Here is a 17,841-nt window from a genome sequence, read left to right as displayed (position 1 = left end):
ACTGATATAACTATTACTGTAAAATCAACAACAAAAATAATCATCCTCCAAACCAATAGTTAGACTGGTACAAAATTTCTGCGTAAACCAGGCCTAAAGCAAAGGGGTGAGTTGACTGAGCCAAGGCCACAGAGAAAGGATCAGAGCTGGGAAGTGAACTCAGGAGTTCCTGTGTCCAGACCTAGACCAGGGGTAGTCAGTAGGCAGACCACAGACCAAATCGAGACCAGCAGATGTTTTTGAATGGACTGCAAAATCTTTTTATTGACTTATCACCATCATTATTGCTATTGCGATGGATAATAATGTTTCTCTGGAGTCTGGACCTTGACTGCACCTTCACCAAGAAATTTGAACCTTGACCAAATAAATAAATGATTGACTACCCCTGTCCTAGACCATGACTCAATCAACAACAGCACCCTGTATGTGCAAACAGCAGCACCATTTCTGCCCGGCAGCTAGCCTGCCATGGGCAGAGGTCCAAAAGGAAGGCATTCTTCCCAACAAGCCTGCACTAGGAATCTACTGCAGCCCAGTGGCTAAAGTCATAGCACGTGCCCTTAATGCAGCTCCTTTCAGAGCCAGATGATCTGGATAGCCATGGCTCCTTCAGTACTGCCCTCGCTGGCACATGGGGTGTTTTGCCACCTCCGTGGAGCTCAGGGTGGTGTTCAGCGTTCCCTTGGTGCTTTAGGAGCTTGCAAGAGGTCAGCTTTATTCCCTTTCTAGTTCCAGCTGGCTGGGCATAACAAGAGCTACACAACACCTTGTCCAGAAGCTCAGGCCTTAATAGTTGTGGTCCTGGGGGACTGCTGTCAGGTGCAGGCCCAGGGGGCAGCTGGAAACCTGCTCCCCCAAGGTTAGGGGAATCAGACAATCACAGGGAAGGGGATCGGTGTGTCAACAAATGTCAGCATCAAACCTCCCACACTGATCTTCAAGAATGAGTTGAATTTTTTAAAGGAGGAAATAGCTTTACCCTATTCTTTCAACAGTTGCCATGATGCCAGCCCAATGAAACCATGGCTCCATGTTAGCCCGGGAGGTTGTGAACTACCAAAATCTCCAACTAGTCCACATAATCTCCTTCATTTCAGTGCCTGGAGCCTGATTTCCTTGGGCTTTCCCGGCTGGTTATTTAACAGTCATTAGCATTTCAATGACAGCAGCGAGCCTTTGAAGTGAGCCTTAGGAACGGGGAACAGCCACACTTGTGGTGGTGCTTTGTTTCAGGCCAGGCTGGGTGTAGATCCAACAAGACAGCAGGGTGTTTATTCAAAGGAAAAGTAACTAGGCTTGCGTAGCCAAGATCCCAATTTTCCGGGATGGAACAATCCAGGATCCTATCAGATGCCATAAGAGAGTTTGTATAAAAAACCCAAACCCTCTGCGTAGGTTCTTTAGGGAATGTACAGAACAGAGGTGCAGTCACCATAATACGTAAGGACAGTTGGGGTGAAAAGGCTGGAGTCTCGCAGAATTATTGCACACAACTGTAAATAACTTAGAAGGAGGAAACATCTTCCTGTCCCCTTTGGCCCCCTCATCCAGTACCTGTGCCCACTGCACACAACATGCAAACTACCTATGCACTCTTTGCTCTGCTGTTGTCTCACAGGCTAATAAAATGCACTGGAAGCAACCCAATAATTTAAAACCTTTTTGCAAAGAATTACATAAAGATGACCCAGGGAGGAGGGATTTGTACCATGGATTGTTTTTCAAAACACCTTCCCTATTGTTTAAGCAATTTGGAAAATAGAGAAAAGATCCCAACTACTGTGCAAAATAGCCCGTAAACCAAAACTGTTCACCTCCATTAAATACCTGTTCAAGTCCTAGCAAACAGGAAAACCAGCAGTTTCTCTGTATTAAACACTATGTGAATCCTCAGGAAACTGAGCAGCATCCTCATTTTTCACAGTGTGGGCTTTTTATTTTAAATTGAGATGGGGGGGGGGGGGAGAGAAGACATATGCAATGAAGTTCCAGATTAACATCACCTCTGGGAAATTTGCCAACAATTAGCAATTACAGGAGCACAATGCCAGGTAGATTGTTACACTGGCATTCCCTTAGCTGTAGGTAGCAAAGACCTGCGGTTTTGTCCTAGGTTTTATCCCCCTTTATGAGCATATGGCCAGCATGAGCAGAATAGCTGATGATCATGAAGGTAAAGGCAGCTATGAAGTCACTGACAACTCTAGCAGATAACGACTGCAAAGAGGACAGACATTGGTGAGTCTTCCTCCAGGTTCTGTGTTTCTTTTTCAGAGACCCTGATTCACAACTGGACATTCCATGAGAGACAACCAGATTACAACAAGAGACAAGAAAAGTATGGATGGAGTTAAGAGAAAAAGTATGGATGGTGCTTCCCTCACAGAAACTTCTCCAGGAGTCTGTTAAATGCACTTAAATACTTCAATTTATCTGACCTAACTCAGAAGAAATTCTGTAACTATCAAGTACATTTGTAAGACATCCCTGGTTTGACCCAGGGAGGAGTCTTCATACACTTCCCCAGCAGTAGTCAGCAGCACACTTTCATAAGCACCATGTACCGATCACAAAGTCAGTCTGTCTGAGGTCTAATTTTAACACACATGCTGCCAATTTATTATCTTTATAGATTCCAATGTGATTAAGCACTAGGAGAGTATGTTGGCAGTGGAGGGGAAGCCATATTTATCTAAAGCATCACATTAAAAGAATCTTACCTAATTCCTTTGGTTTGAACAATACTGTGGTGGGAAAGTCTGGATACAGCCGATATCACCTGGAAAGGAGAAAAAAAAAACACCTGATGTGATTACAGTAGGAAAGGGAAGATATAGCCAAAACCAATGGAGAGAAAGATACTTGGGGCTCGATTTTCAGACCTGCTGAGTATCTGCAGATCCCATTGACTACTACTGAAAAGTGCGTGCACTGCCCATCTGAAAAACCGGCCTTTCTTATCTGTTGTGTGAGTTTCTAGCAGTCCCAGTCATTGATCAGGACCCCATTGTGCTAGGTACAAATAAGAAATTGAAAGATTGTCCCTCCCCCACTAACTTTTTTAAAACTGAGATCACAACCCTATCAAGAGGCAAAATAAAACTAGAATTGTTTCGTCATTCCAAAAGAAAGAAGTTCATTATATACATGGATACACAAAGAGAGATAAAGTAGTATTTTGTGGTGTACTGTGAGAGTTTCAAAAAACATCTAAACAAGTTGGAACACACATCTGATCTGGTGGGATTTGTGTTTCTAGATCACGTTTGGTGATTTTTTAAAAAACTCCTACCCATAATATGTAAACTTGACATGTATATTCCAAATTCCCCATGGCTTCCAAACATTGCAACAGTTTAGAAGACAACACACAAGGTCTTTAAGTATTGATGTGACAGCACATAGTGATGATAGTATTGATAGAATGTCATCTGAACACTAACAACTTTTATTTTTGCCGCTGAATATAAACAAACAAAATTTCTAACCTTCTAATGTAAAGAAAACAAATATGTAACAATGTAATACAAGGGAATTCCATCTCAGAGCTCATGCACAATAATTCTAGATCCACGCTAATGGTTTTATGCAGTGACAAATTTTAGCCTTGGGAGGGACACACATTGTCTGTGAAGAGCTTTCCGCTTCAGCACTCTAAGGTGGTGTCAAGGATGCAGGTAAAGGGCTCATTGTCCTGTCCTTGGCATTCAAGATCCTACATGAATCCTCCTTGCTTTCATATTTGACACAGAGCCAAACTCTCTGCTAGTGTACATGAGTGTGACTCCATTGACCACAAGGGAGTTATGCTAATTTATACCAACAGATAATTTATTCCATTCTTTTACAACTTTGATCCACCCCACACACTCCCCACTCTCTTGATTTCACCAACAACATTGCCTTTAATGCTCATGCGGCCCCCTACACAAGAAATGACTTCAGATCTAGCCTGCAGAACCACTTTTAAATGAATCATCAAGGTATGCACATGCCATAAGTGCTTAAAAACTGTTCGGACTATTATTTTTACTCAACCCATCCTGCTAACTTTTCACTGAGTCACATCTAAAATTAAAATCCTTGCAAACATACGAGTGGCATTAACCAGGCCTGACTGATCTCAGTGGAATTAGTCACTCACATAAGAATCTGTAAGCTCTCCTGGGCACATCTTTCTATCTGGACAGCAGGATGTCTAGCATACTTGCAGGAAAAATAAGTAGTACACTTATATGCTTAAATAGCTTTTTATCAGGACAGCATCCCTTTAACAAGGGAAAACCCATAGCTGCAAAAGATGCAGCAAAGTAAAAGGCAAATATTCTAGTTGCATACAGCAGCTTAAACATCTCTTCTAGCCAAGTGCCAAAAGATATATGTCTTGTGATGTATCTTCCACTTGAACGGATTCTGCAGTAGTTTCTCATTTATGCACACAAGTGTTTAGATCTCTATAAAATCCATTTGAAAGTACAAAAATCACTCAGTAAAATTAGTATTGCCATGTAGTCTCAAAATGCTATGGGTTATTCTCCCTGGCCGCAATTCAGGAAAGCATCCCTATTTTTGTATGACCAAAGCCTACCAAAACATTCCAAATCACGAGATTCATTATTTTTAATCCAGATTTTAAAAAATAATAGATTTGGTGTTCGTTTTGTTTACTTTCAGGTTTTTGAGTCTTCAGAGTTCACATCTTCAAGTTTTTCTTTGCAACCATGAGGTCTAAATCATATTTTTTCTAATTAAAGAGGAGATTCTTGTGTAATAACATGACTCCAGGAACTCCGACTAAGAAAAAACACCAAATATCATGAAACCCGCTATAAAATCATAGAGCTAGCAATGCTACTATTCAGCAGAATACTCAGGAACATGTTTAAAAGAATGTGCATAAGTCTCACTGGAGTCAATGCATACATATACTTATGCAACTTCTTAAAGTTAAGCACATTTTCAAGCGCTTCGCTGAATCTGGGCTCGTGTGTGTTACAGAATGCGAGCTGCAGGTATCGCAGTTTAAAAACAAAGTGTTGAGCTATTATAATTTACTAAATCCCATTGTGAGTATTCTACCCCATTTAGCAGAAGTTATTTCATTAACCTTCAGCCCTCCGGCGCCCCTCCCCCTCCCAGACTTGTTGCAATTGTGATTATAGCAGAAGACATGTCCCCTCCCCCCCACACACAGAGGATGTCATCCAAGGTGCAAACATTCTGGCCAAAGATGAGAATTCTCAATCAGCCCAGCAGTCTGCCAACATTGTAAACCTTGCCCTTGAGCACTGGTCCCCACAGTTGTTCTGCCACTTGAATGTAACTGTCATTTATGATTTGTAAAGAGGTCAGGAAAAAGAACATATTATTAAGAGGAGACAGATACTTAAATGGAGTTAAATTTACCAAACAAGCAGAAAAACAATCATCTGACCTACAAAAGCCTAGGCCAGAGGCATTCCATCTGTTTCTGCTACGCTTCTTTCTGGTTTTCGAGCTGACATGAAGAGGAAAAGCTACATTTCATTGTCTCCCTCCTGCACACACACACATGCAGCCAAACCCATAAGAAAAGCTTCTTGCTCAATCAATCGATTGAGGAAATGCAGCTTAGAGGCTCTCTTCAGGCTAACTTCATACTCTAGGCAATGATTCTGCAATGAACTTCATGCAGACGGGTCCCTGCATCTGCCCAGATCAGACAGGCCCCCCATGGGCACAAGTGTGATCAGCCCCTTACAATGAAATCTAGTTTATTTTTGCTTTCCACGTGCTCCAGATTGGGTCCAGGCAAAGATACAAATCTGATTCTCAGTTAATCTGGTGGGACATGGGACATCTTAGTGCCCCCTGCATTCTAGGGCCATGGAGTCTCCTGTAAGTTAGAGCAGTCTCGGGGTTGGGCAAAGCGTAGCCGCAGGACAGACTGCTCCGGCTACGCTCCTGACACACATCTTGGGCTGAAGGCTGGGAACAGAGCTGATGCAGAGACCTAATGGCAGCTCTAGATCATCCCAGGACATAGCCTCCACAAAGGGTGCCTCCACTTTCACTTTAAAGGCTCCTTTGTCCTCCCCGAGTGGCCTAGAAGCCCAGAATCAAGCTGAAATCATGTGTCCCATCCTACCCTATCCCTGATAAAAGACTGCCAGCAACGTTCATAAGGAATAATAATAATAAAAAAGCTAGACAGTGAATTTTTTAGATATCCCTAATGCTATCACAGAATCACACGAAGAGCTTAGGAACTCGTAATGAAGATGGGAAAACCCTGGTAGATCATGTAGTCCATCTCCCTGTCAACCCTACTCCAATTCTGCAGCACAGACGTCCTGATCTCAGTAAGGACCCCTCAGAGTTACAGTCAATGATAAAACCACCACCACCTTCACAAATCATGCAATTAAAATAAATAGTGAAAACTAGGCAGTGCTCCCTCAGGGGAGGTGTATGTAGAAAACCACCAGCTCAGAGAGGCTCAGTAACCCCGTGCAGTCAGTGGTTTGCACCAAAGCCTGGCGTGGAGTTCGAGTGGTGTGAAGAGAAAAGCAGAGATGGCTGCCGTGCCAGGTCCCCTCACCTTCACCCCACTATGATGTTTATTGTGCCTGAGTCTCTATATGAGAAGTTGCTGTGAACGATGCTAGACAGTCACCCCTCGCAGCTGACCTGCACAGCAGACAGAGAAGAAAAACCACTGAACACTCAATCCCGCTGTGAAGAGCGGTCCTTAGGGCTCAGCACGACCCTACCGCATTAAGGCAGAACTTTTATTGCTGTCTCTTAGGATAGTTAATAACATGCCCCTAGTTGCACCTTAAAGCAAAGCATCAAGACCCAGTAGTGAGGTATGTAATCATGAGCTTTATTGATTATTTCTGCACTGCCTGGGTAATTGCATGGCATTAACTATGCTCCCGAAGTCCGGCCCCAGCATGTGCTGGGTTCATTGTAAACCCTGGGGTGGTTTCTCTGGGAATCAATCATCTCTTTTCTGAGTTTTCCAAAGTCACTGTCAGGAATTTGAAAGGCACATCCCTGGTATGTCAGTGCTACTTCGCTGGCTGCTTTGCAGAAGGGAAGGGTTTCCAAAAGCTTTCGTCCTTGGCTCCCCATGTGCAGTCTAAGGTAGCTGAAAGGCCTACTTTTGTTTTGTTCTGGAGTGGGGGTTTATGGGACTCTTTGGTGCAATGACAGATCTCAGAGGAGTGAAATTCGGTCATGTTTCACTTTGGTATGGGCAAACAAGCAAAGAGGAAGACTGTGAAATGCGAAAAGGAGCATAGGGAGGCGGAATATAATTACCCACCTTGGAATTTTACCAGGACCACTCGGGTGAACATGAAAAGTTCTATGGAAGCTTTAATGACCACAAGTGTTCAGGGCCTCAGTTTTATGTATCATCTGGAATATGGTACCTCCCTTAGCAAAATGGCCTCAAACACCAGGCTGGGTCATTGGGTCAGTGTAGTGACACCGAGGGAAGAATGAGTTTATGGACAATTCTGAACACCAGCACTCTACAGAGATCAGGATGGAGAGAAACTGCTGCTTGCTGGTATTGTTTCAGTCCAGCTGTAGACATCAGATATATGGGTGGCAAATGCTTTAGTGTCACGCTATTCTGGGGGAAAGATAATGCGTAAATCCCAACAATTAATACATACAGCTATAACTGCTTCACCCCCGGAAGACCTGAAGAAGAGCTCTGTGTAGCTCGAAAGCTTGTCTCTTTCACCAACAGATGTTGGTCCACCTCACCCACCTTCTCTCGCTCATTCCCTGGGACCAACACGGCTATGCCATCACTGCAAGTCTCCCAGAGAACGTCTAACACATGATACATATGACCTAAGATGTGCACTACATGGATTGCTATCATTGTTGCAATGGCCATAAAAAAGGCTTTTCCGAGGCACTGAAAAGTTAAACCAATATTGCTGGGAAGGGGTAGACTGCATGAGCAATGGGAATCGCATCTTACATGAAGTACCCTAACAATGACAAGATAAGTGTGTAAATGAAGAGACTCATCTGTTGTTTTTCTTGTACAGGAGTGAGAAAAAGTGCAAGACTTCATGGGTGGAATCTTACTACCACTGAAGTCAATGGGTCCCCTTTACCTTAGTGGAGCCAGGATTTCACCCCAGAAGTCCCTATTTCCTCGTTCAGATGTTGCAGCCTTTCTCACTCTGCCATTTGCTCTAACCGAGAATTATTATAAATTCCAGCTTGGAGCTTTTTAACAGGCTGAGGCCTGCAGGAGGGACCTTCTGTTCTTCAACTCCTGCTACACGCAGCTTGGAACTGAAGCACGATAGGCAACAAAAGATGTGCCATAGTTTTGCATTTAACAGTTGACTTTTACATGGAGAACAGAGAACCTGAATTATTCAGCAAGTCGAGAGCAGGACTTAGCCAATGTCAAAACTTGGCCAAGTTTCTTCTGGCTTAAAACATTACCATGGAGATCAGTACAGAAACATTATACAGTGAATATATAGAGTGAAAGAAGGAACTTTCCCTGCACGTTGGACATCTTCCTGTCACAGCACAACTGAACAGAGTACTTCCAGAAGCCGATATTTTGACAAATCAAAGACACAATGGAGGGCATTATCCAAATAGCTCACACGGCCACCTCTCTTTAGATTTGGTTAGACAGTCCATCCAAAACACACAGCTAAAATTAGGGACTTATTTTATTAGACAAAGCATCCTTTTTTGCTACTATTGCTGGCATTTGCTTGGCTTAATAGCTTTGAGCCTTCACCTATGGTGAGAGGGTTTAAAAGTTACATTCGAGCAAACACCAGATCAGCTGCAGCAGCAGCAGCACCACTAGTATTGCAGTAGAGCAGGAGCCCCAGTCACGGACCCCATTTTGCTAAGCACTGTACAAACAGAGAACAAAAATACAGTCCCTACCCCTCAGTCCAAGTTACAGCTAAGATCCTCACCCAGGTATACTTTGACAATGAAAAGTAATTTGGGTTGACTCAAAACTAAACATTTTGTTTCTATTTGAGGGTTTAAAAACAACGTTTCAAATGTTTTTAAAGTCCAGTCAAGGAAAATTCCAAAACAAAAACACCTTTCTGAAAATAAAAAAAAATTGAACCAATTTTTTCTTTTTTTTTTTATTCCAGGTGAAACAATTCACCGAAACTAATGAGAGGATTTGTCCACCCCAAACAAGGCGCTTGAGACAGTCAACAGCTCTTCTGACTGAAAGTTCCAAGGAGAAGAAAAAAATGAAAGCAAATGAAAAGAAGCTCCATTTCCATTGACAGTAGCTGTTGAGAAGCCAGCTCTACATTTCACCTTCATTCCTGTGTTGCTTATCTCTGGCCAGTTCCCTCATTTACTGTGACTCTGAGAAATGTCAAGTAAAAATGTGATTTCTGGTACTGTCACACTTCAGCGAACAAATACATTCCAAACAGAGAACGTGAAAGAGAGACACCAACTCTACTTGAAAACATGAGCCAGCCCTGCCTGCAACCTCCCAGGCTATGCAAAACACTGCCTTCATGTGAATGACACGACATCAATCTTAGCACTTTAAAGGACAAATGTACAAACTGTCATTTTAATGAGCGTTTTAAAATAAATGTTGAGTTTCCCTTTTAAAATATGACAAGCAGCAGGAAAGGAAACAAGGTTAAACCACATGACTTGGCGTCAGGGAAATTGGGTTCTATTCCCAACCTTGCCAAAACTCGTCTGACCACCCTTCTCCCACCGTAGGCATGTTATTTAACCTCTTTGTACCTCAGTATCCCCCCCTCTATAAAATGAGGATGAACTAGAACTGGATGAACTTTTTCAGCTGAGACTTTTTTTTGGTGATACCAAAATATTTCGTGAATGTTGGCTGGTTTCAAATTCTTCATGGCGAAATCGCCCCCCAAAAATCCTCAAAAAAGTCAAAATGTTTTGTTTTAAGATTTTCTTAAGAAAATATTTTGATTTTTTTGGTTTTGAAATGACTTTTCATATCAAACTTTCCTTTAATTTTATTTTACAAACACAATCAAAACCCTTTGAGAATGCTCAAAATTAGATCAAAACATTTTTCTTATTAACTAAAAAAAATTTTTTTCAACTGTTTGATTCGCCAAAAAATTCCCCAAATCTTTGTTTTCAGTTAAACACAAAACCATTTTTTTTCTAATTTTTCAGAATCACCAACAAACAAAAAAAAAAATCTGTTATTTGCACAGCTCCAGATAATTGCTTTGAGATCCTCTGACAGAAGGAGTTATAAAAGAGGAAAGCTTCACCAGAGGCTAGTGACATTTGAAAATTATTAAGCCAAATGAATAATGCGATATGCAATCCAGTGTGCAGCATCAGATAAAGTTCATACTGTGCATGACTTAAAATAGTGTAGGAAAAGCCCTTCATTGATTTGATGAGACTCTACTGCAGTGTGCTATTACTTATCAGGCTTATTAAGCACGAGAGTTAGCTTGTGAGACATAGACCATTACAACAGAGTTTGATTTCCAGTGAAATTAAGGATAAAGTACATGATTTGCTACTTCAAGGTATTTTTTTTTTAAATGTAGAACTAACTGAATTCTGAACATCTTGTCACATCAAAGCCAACAACTTTGGTTCTGCTTATGGTGAATATAAGTAATGGCTAGAATTTACAAATGGGGCTGTCTATAGTTAAGGCACCTGAATCCATAATTAGGCACATAAGTAAATGTGGTCTGCTTTTTAAGAGGTTCTGGGCACAAATACCTTCCAAGGACTCAATGGAAGTTATAAATGCTCAGCATCTTTGAAAAAGGAGGTTTGAACAGCAACTGTTCTAGTGTCAAGAAAGCATTATCATCTCCAACATTGTCTAGGAGCTAATGCACTGCACTGGGACTCAGGAGATCCGGATTCAAGCCCCTGCTCTTTCTACAGACTCCCTGTGTACAAGGTCCTTAGGCCCCAACCCAAAATTATGCAAGTGCTTAAGAGCTTGCTAAACTGAAGCCTTAGTGTCTCTGTAACTCAGTTCCCTAAAATAAGGATAACACTTCCTTTCTGCCATCCTTTGTCATATTTTTCTGTTTCTATCATAAGCGCTTCACAGCAGGAATTATCTGCTGCCTATATGTATGTACAGCACCAAGAACAATAGGACCCCAATCTCAGTTGAGGCCTCTAAGGGTGTGTCTACACTGCAATAAAACATCCGTGGTTGGTGCACGTCAGCGGACGTAGGCTCCTGGGGCCATAAAACTACAGCTTAGACCTCAGACTGGAGCATGGGCTCTGGGTCCCTCAGAGTGGGGAGGGCTCCCGAGTGCAAATGTCTACACTGTAATCATACAGCCCTGCAGTCCAAGCCAGCGGTGTTGTATTGCAGTGTAGCTATACCCCAAGTGTTGCCATAATAGAGACACATATTGCTACCACTAATAATACAGCTATGATATTAAATAATGGGCTACTATTCTAGTTATTTAGTGCCTCCTCCCTTCTTCATCCAAAGCACTGAAGAGGTGGTAGTTTTTTTCCCTTCTCTTTATGAATGAGAGATAATAAACAAAGCCATGTTTGCCATAGGGAATTAATCCATTGGCAATTTTCTTTTTCATCATTTGATGAGGCCAGATCTTTCATTTCCTGTAATGAAATCAAGGCACAGTTCTAAACTTTGAACAAGTAGAACCGTGGCTGCTGTAACTTTGAAATGATATTGCAAGAGGCACAAGAAATCGTAAGCAATAACTTCTACATTTGCTAGTCCCTTGAACCATACTCAAAAGGGCTGTAACAATCAGAACGGCTTTATAGCTCTGGCTGCTGCAATGCCATAGAAAATCAATCAACTGAGGTACCACTGGACATTCTCATCAGGCAGGCAAGTTTTTTTAATACCATTCCATAAGCAATTATCGCAAGGGAAGAAATAAGGACTGTACTTAGTGCAAGCAGATGAGACAAGATTATTAAAACCATTTACACATTCATCTTGGGAAACTATACTTGAGGATGTAAAGCCTGATTTCATTGCACGTTATGAGACGTATCATGATGAATGGTTTTCCCACCCCCAATTTCTCAGTCCAACTTCCCCCAACAAAACTGCATTAGCTTTATTCAATATGCAAAAAAGTCTATAAAAGCCTCAGATAATGTTCTGTTGAATATAAAGATGCCCAAAACTGGATTATAAATGATTAAACACACACACAAACATACACTTGCCGCACATTCAAGCTGTAAGGGGTATTGGAGAATTTTTGTTGTTGTTTTACCATGTAAGTATGGTTGTTAAGTACTGCATTGTTTGCATTCCTGACATTTAGAACTCCTTTATATTTTTGGAACATCAGCATGCAGATCAAATGATCTGGCTGGCCATTTTCCAATGCAACTGAATCCTTAAGGAACAAAATTAAAAATGCTGTGTGGTATGATGTCAAACTGAGCCGAAATGAGACAGGAATGGCGCAAGAGGGCCAAGACTTTTAGGAGAGGTTAGTGATTTTGGAGGCTCAACTTGAGTTACCTTAGAGGGTCCTGATTTTCTGAAGGTGGCTGCTCAGCACTTGCTGAAAATCAGGTGTTTCCAGTTAAGTATCCCCAAAGCACTGGCCACTTTTGAAAACCTGGGCGCAGAGAACAGATGGGAATTTCCGCAACAAATTAAATTCATTTTCCCTTCAAAGATGTGGGTTTCTTTTGGGAGAGGAGGAATTTTAAAATAATTTTTAAAAAATCAATTTTATCCAATGTACTAGTCTTCTCTTTCTACCATTGCATATGGTTTCTGATGATAATTTATTTTAGAGGTCACTAGATTCAGAGATCTCTCTCCCCACCCCAAAACACTCTCACCCACTGATGACAATATAATAGACTGACTGATAACTGACTCCAGGCTGACAACATTATCATTTGCATGCTAGAAACCCCCGCAGCCTCTCTCTGCTCTAAGGATTTGCCTGTACAGTCCAAGCAGACTTCACAAGTCTGACCACTGGGCTTGCAGATGCAAGCCACCATGACTGAGACTCTGAGTGAGAACACAACACTCTCTAAGCATGTGTGAGAAGATGCCTCCTGCATCCAAACAAAGTCGGATCTATGCTAAGCAGAGATGAGCCTGAACTGAAACACACACACACACACCTCTAAATACTGGGGGGTAAGGAAGAAGGTGGTTTCAGAATCCAAACCCACACACAAATTTTCATTTTCCAGTTGGCCCTATCCCCATAATAGGCCAAACCAAATCCTAGGATACCAACCCTTCTAAGTCTCAAAACGTTTGGAATCCAGACCCAAACCTGGGAGATAGAGCCTGCTGAGCTGTTCCTGAGCTGGAAATCATACACCACAAGCATAAGAGGGAAACACCTGTCTCCAACGGCCCAGCTGACAGAGCTGTTAAAACACAATATGACTGGGAGGGTCATGTGGAATTCCTGCTATTGCTCATAATTTGTGGGGGATAGCGGGGGGTCAGAGCAAGGGGGAATTTCCATTTAGTCGCATGATGAGTGTTTTCACAGTTGCAAGTGGGGTTAAAATCACAGAGCCTACAGTGGAACGACCCACATTCGATAGTGAAGACCGAAGCTAGAACGCCCTGTCTTTGTAGCAGCATAAAGGTTAAACCTGGCAGGGTTCAAGTGAGAGCAATGTTGCTTGTTCTCATCTGTCAGATCCCAGCTACAACGGCATCCCCGGGAAGGAGAGAGTGCAGCGCACACGTGCTCGTCCCTGCAGACAGCTCTGGGAGATGGGATGTGACACTACGATGAGTATGCACTTCACAAGAATGAGCTGTTGGTGGGAGGCTGCGTTGCCACCCGCTGCGTTTCCCCCGACAGTCAGGTTTTCTTAATGTCGTGTTCAGTGTCAGGGTAAAGATAAACGTGTCAGTTTTCTGGAGCAACTCAGAGTGAACAATCAGACCTTTAAAAATCCATCTTGTCCTGCCACTCCCATTCCTGCTTACACACTGCTGTCCCTTGTGCTCCTGGGTTCTTTGTTCCTCAGCCCCTTTAGTCTCACTTCTCTGGGGATTTTTCTTTTACTTTGCAGGGCTCCTGGAGAGGATGGCTCAGCTGTCTTGGCATCAGGTTTAACAGACCTTAGGCTACCTGGAAACATAGGTTCAGATCTAATGCACTCACTTTGACCTTCATCTTCTCATGAAATAAGCTGAGCTCCAGGAAATTTACAGTGTGTTGGTACCTTGGGATGAAACTTTAAAAGACTCAGTACTGTTTATTCCTAAAAATCCATGCTTCCAGGTTTCAGCCGGTCACTTGTAGAGGTCAGGAAAGGATGTTTTCCCTCTCTAAAGTACTGTGGAGTTTGTTGTTGTGTTTCTAGTCTCCTTCCTCTGAAGGATCAGGGACAGCCTCGGCTGGAGACGGAATGGGCCAGAATTCAGAAGTAGCCTCGAGCATTCGTTCCCTCAGGTGCTTGGCCGGCTGGTTCTTCTCACATGCTCAGAGGCTAACTGAACATCACACATGGGGTCAGGAAGAAATTTCCCCCCCAGTCAGACAGGCAGTGGGGGTTTGCAGTCCTCTGAAGCATGAGGTGCAGGTCACTCACTGGGATTATCTGGGTATATCTTACTTAATTCTCTACCACTGCAGAGTCCCCAGGCAATGGTCCACCTCAGGCTACTATTCTCTGTCTGTGGCACATAAGAGTTTAGTTTCTACTGGGCTGTAATACTTTGGTCTAATTTTGATTGTTGGGTTTACATGTGCTGGGTGGCCTGTGATATAGGAGATCAGACTAGATGATTTGGTGGTCTCTTCTGGCCTTAAACTGTGTGTGAACACTGATGGTCTAAAGGCTTTGACTCGATGTCTTGGGACAAAATTTCCTCTCTCCCACTTGGATATACAGGGTGATGTGGATCTGTTCTTTCCCACCCCAGATCTCTTTCCATTTCAGTGACAAAGTGCTTCTGGAAATACATACACTGTGCCAAGCTCTTTGAGATGAAAGGTGCTATATAAGTCTTATGGTATTAGAACTGCTTAAGAATCTACTGTGGGCCACAAAACAATCCAACACGGCCATTCCCAACTCTGGCTTCAACGTCAGGATAACCAAGTGTTGCAGGGAAAAAAGGGGAGACTGGGACATGAGCTGGAGAGAATCCCATTCACTAATACATTGAGCTTTGCAAGAACAAATCATGCATGCCAACCCTGAGCAGGGAGGGGAGTAAGATCCCTGGCAGAACAGACACACGGTAACACCCAAAAGGAAAAGCTAATGATTACTTGGGCTTCTACTCACTCATTTAAGTGGTCTTGAGTTTGGTTTGATTTGCCTGAACCCTTTGCCAGCCTTAGGGCATTCCCTGGAAAGGATACCCTTTAAACGGCTGTAGTGCATTCCTGTGTAAGCCACGGTTGTAATACACCGAAAAAGATGCCCATAGTTATTTAAAGGGGCTAATCCATCTTGCAGACTGCAATTAATTGATCTGATGGTCTCAGTTCAGTCCACAGTGAATTATACAGCACTCTTTATTTCACGAGTAAAATACTAATGGACCTTAGGGGGCTCAAAATTGAGGTCACTAGTGTAAGAAGCCAGTTCCCAATCTGCCACCTGCAACAATAGGGTCATACAACAGAGTGCAAATCCTTGCTCCTTCCAAAATGGACACTCCCAAGCCAATAAGCTGGACTGCTAAACCAGGGGAATTCAAAATCATGTCAAAAACATGGTCAGGAGCGTCACCCTCTTGGCAATCCAGTTGAGCACAGCATCACACAGGACACTATCAGCCATCTTCAAGTTATACAGCAGCAGCAGAATTTCTCCAGTTCATAGCTCAGGAAAAATAGATTTGGAGAATTGTCCATGTGTATTTGCATGCCTTGTTTTCACATTCAATCATGACAGCTGTACGTGAAAATGGTCAGGCAAACATCTAGCTGGTTGTCTCAGGTACATAGATGGTGCTACCTAGACATTTAGACACATGTGGACATTTGCCTATGCAATTTTCCAGGACTGTATATGCAAACACACACACAGAATTGTGCACCCCTAGTTCAGATAATTTAAAACCAAAAGTCACTGGAGCCCTTCCAATCTTCCATTACATCCCTTCATTTCAGATCATCAGAGTCCCACGATCGATCACTCACTTAAACACACATGGCTCCAGGAAAGCATCTCCACTAGCTCAATTATTCATCGGAGACACACCCCAAAAGTTGTAAGCCGTCACATAACATGCAAAACACGACAACCTACTTACTCCACATCAATTATTCATGCTCCCTTCATGTTATTGCCTATTGCATAATTTCAATAAGCCCCTTTAACCTATCTAGTACATGCACACTGAGTGCAACGAGTGTTAAACCAACCACTACATTTGTTTATTGCTACATCTACTAGAACATAATACAGGTAATTGCCACGCAAGCATTCCACAGACTTTACTGGGAATATTTTGTTATTAATTACTGTCTCCCTGATACAATCTACTCCTCTATAGAATGGTCTTTTGTGATCATCTTGTATGAAAGTTGCTTGATAATGTTGCTATGGCACAGTCGCAGCTCATTGCCTGGTAAAGATTACTGTGCACTATTTCCTTTGGACATGGAACATGGATAGTTGGCTTCTGAACTACAGCATCAGGGCTATTTGCTGCCTCTGTACAGCAACACTTCCTCATTCCACTTGGCTGGCTGTTTCTGGGGGTGATTATTAAATAATAATAATTTCTGATGACTGGCTGGATCCTTTGCTGCTCAGATGTGTCTGCTTGGAGGGTTTCACCAGAGGCTGACTTCCAGCTGCTTCCAGCTGCTGCGGGATCCAGAAAGGGCCAGGCCTGATTAGCGAGAAGTGGCTCTGCCTCCAGATTTCCACTTGTGCCAGATGCTGGAAGGGAGCATATTAATCAAGCTCAGTCTGGAAGCTTGAAGAGTAAAGAGGAGAGCAGCATTTGGAGATGATCCCACAAAATGGATTTTGTTTGGCTTTTTTTTTTTTTTTTTTTTAAAAGGACAATTCTCTCTTATTCACACTGTGGTAGCACCTAGGCACCCTAGTCATGGACCACGACCTCACTGTGCCAGGCACTGTACAAACACAGAACAAAAAGATGAAGCCACAGAGGCCACAGGAGAGTGGCCTGGGTATCGTGAGACCTGGGTTCTATTTCAGACTCTAAACTCCCTCTGTGTGACCCTTGGGAAGGTCAACCTCTCTGGGTCTCAGTTTCCCCTACCTGTAAAATGGGACAAATAAAGCTAACTTTGTAGCTGTGCACCCTACAGGAGCCTAGGTGCTATGTGGAATTAACGCAAGGTATCAGTGCAGGCAGACAGCTCACTGATCCAATGGAGCAAGAATCACATTGACCTTGATGAGTCCTCAGCTACCAAGAAACAGGGCTGTATTTCCTGAAACTGTTCGTCTCCATTGTTTAATTGGTATGTTATCTTTTCCCTACGTTTGCCAATTCACTGGGGGCTGAAAACCATTTAGTGATGTCTGTTTCGCTTCCTGCATTCTTGCACATAAAATTCCCCTTATTATAAGTGTACCACAACTGTAACCACTCTTTGCTATCTTATGTAACTTCTCTCTATAAAGGAGGAAATAATCCATCCTTTCGCCCACCCTTGGCCTGCGTCATCTATTTAGGGGGCAGTTTAAAAAATGCATTAAGGATACAGGCCTACAAACACTCCACTGATTTACAATAGAATTTGTGCCACTGAACCCCTTGGGAGCTTGTGAAAATCCTACCCATTACACTGTAAACAACTTGGGGACTGTCTCTTACTACATATTTGTACCGCACCTAGTGCAAAT

General features: G+C 42.7%; 1 protein-coding gene across 4 annotated transcripts in view; it reads right to left on the bottom strand.

The window, feature by feature from the left end:
• Positions 1–17,841, bottom strand: part of VAV2 (vav guanine nucleotide exchange factor 2) — a 284,485-nt gene that overhangs the window by 108,741 nt on the left and 157,903 nt on the right. For all 4 annotated transcript variants that reach the window (XM_067541859.1, XM_067541857.1, XM_067541856.1 and 1 more), the window contains one exon: positions 2,724–2,782. In XM_067541859.1, coding sequence (XP_067397960.1) covers positions 2,724–2,782 — 59 coding nt within the window. The remainder of the gene's footprint in view (positions 1–2,723; positions 2,783–17,841) is intronic.

The sequence above is a fragment of the Emydura macquarii genome, unplaced genomic scaffold, assembly GCF_026122565.2.
Source record: "Emydura macquarii macquarii isolate MOO-44397 ecotype Brisbane River unplaced genomic scaffold, CSIRO-AGI_Emac_v2 contig_691, whole genome shotgun sequence".
Classification (NCBI taxonomy): Eukaryota; Metazoa; Chordata; order Testudines; family Chelidae; genus Emydura; species Emydura macquarii.
This window is presented reverse-complemented; position numbering and strand designations above follow the sequence as displayed.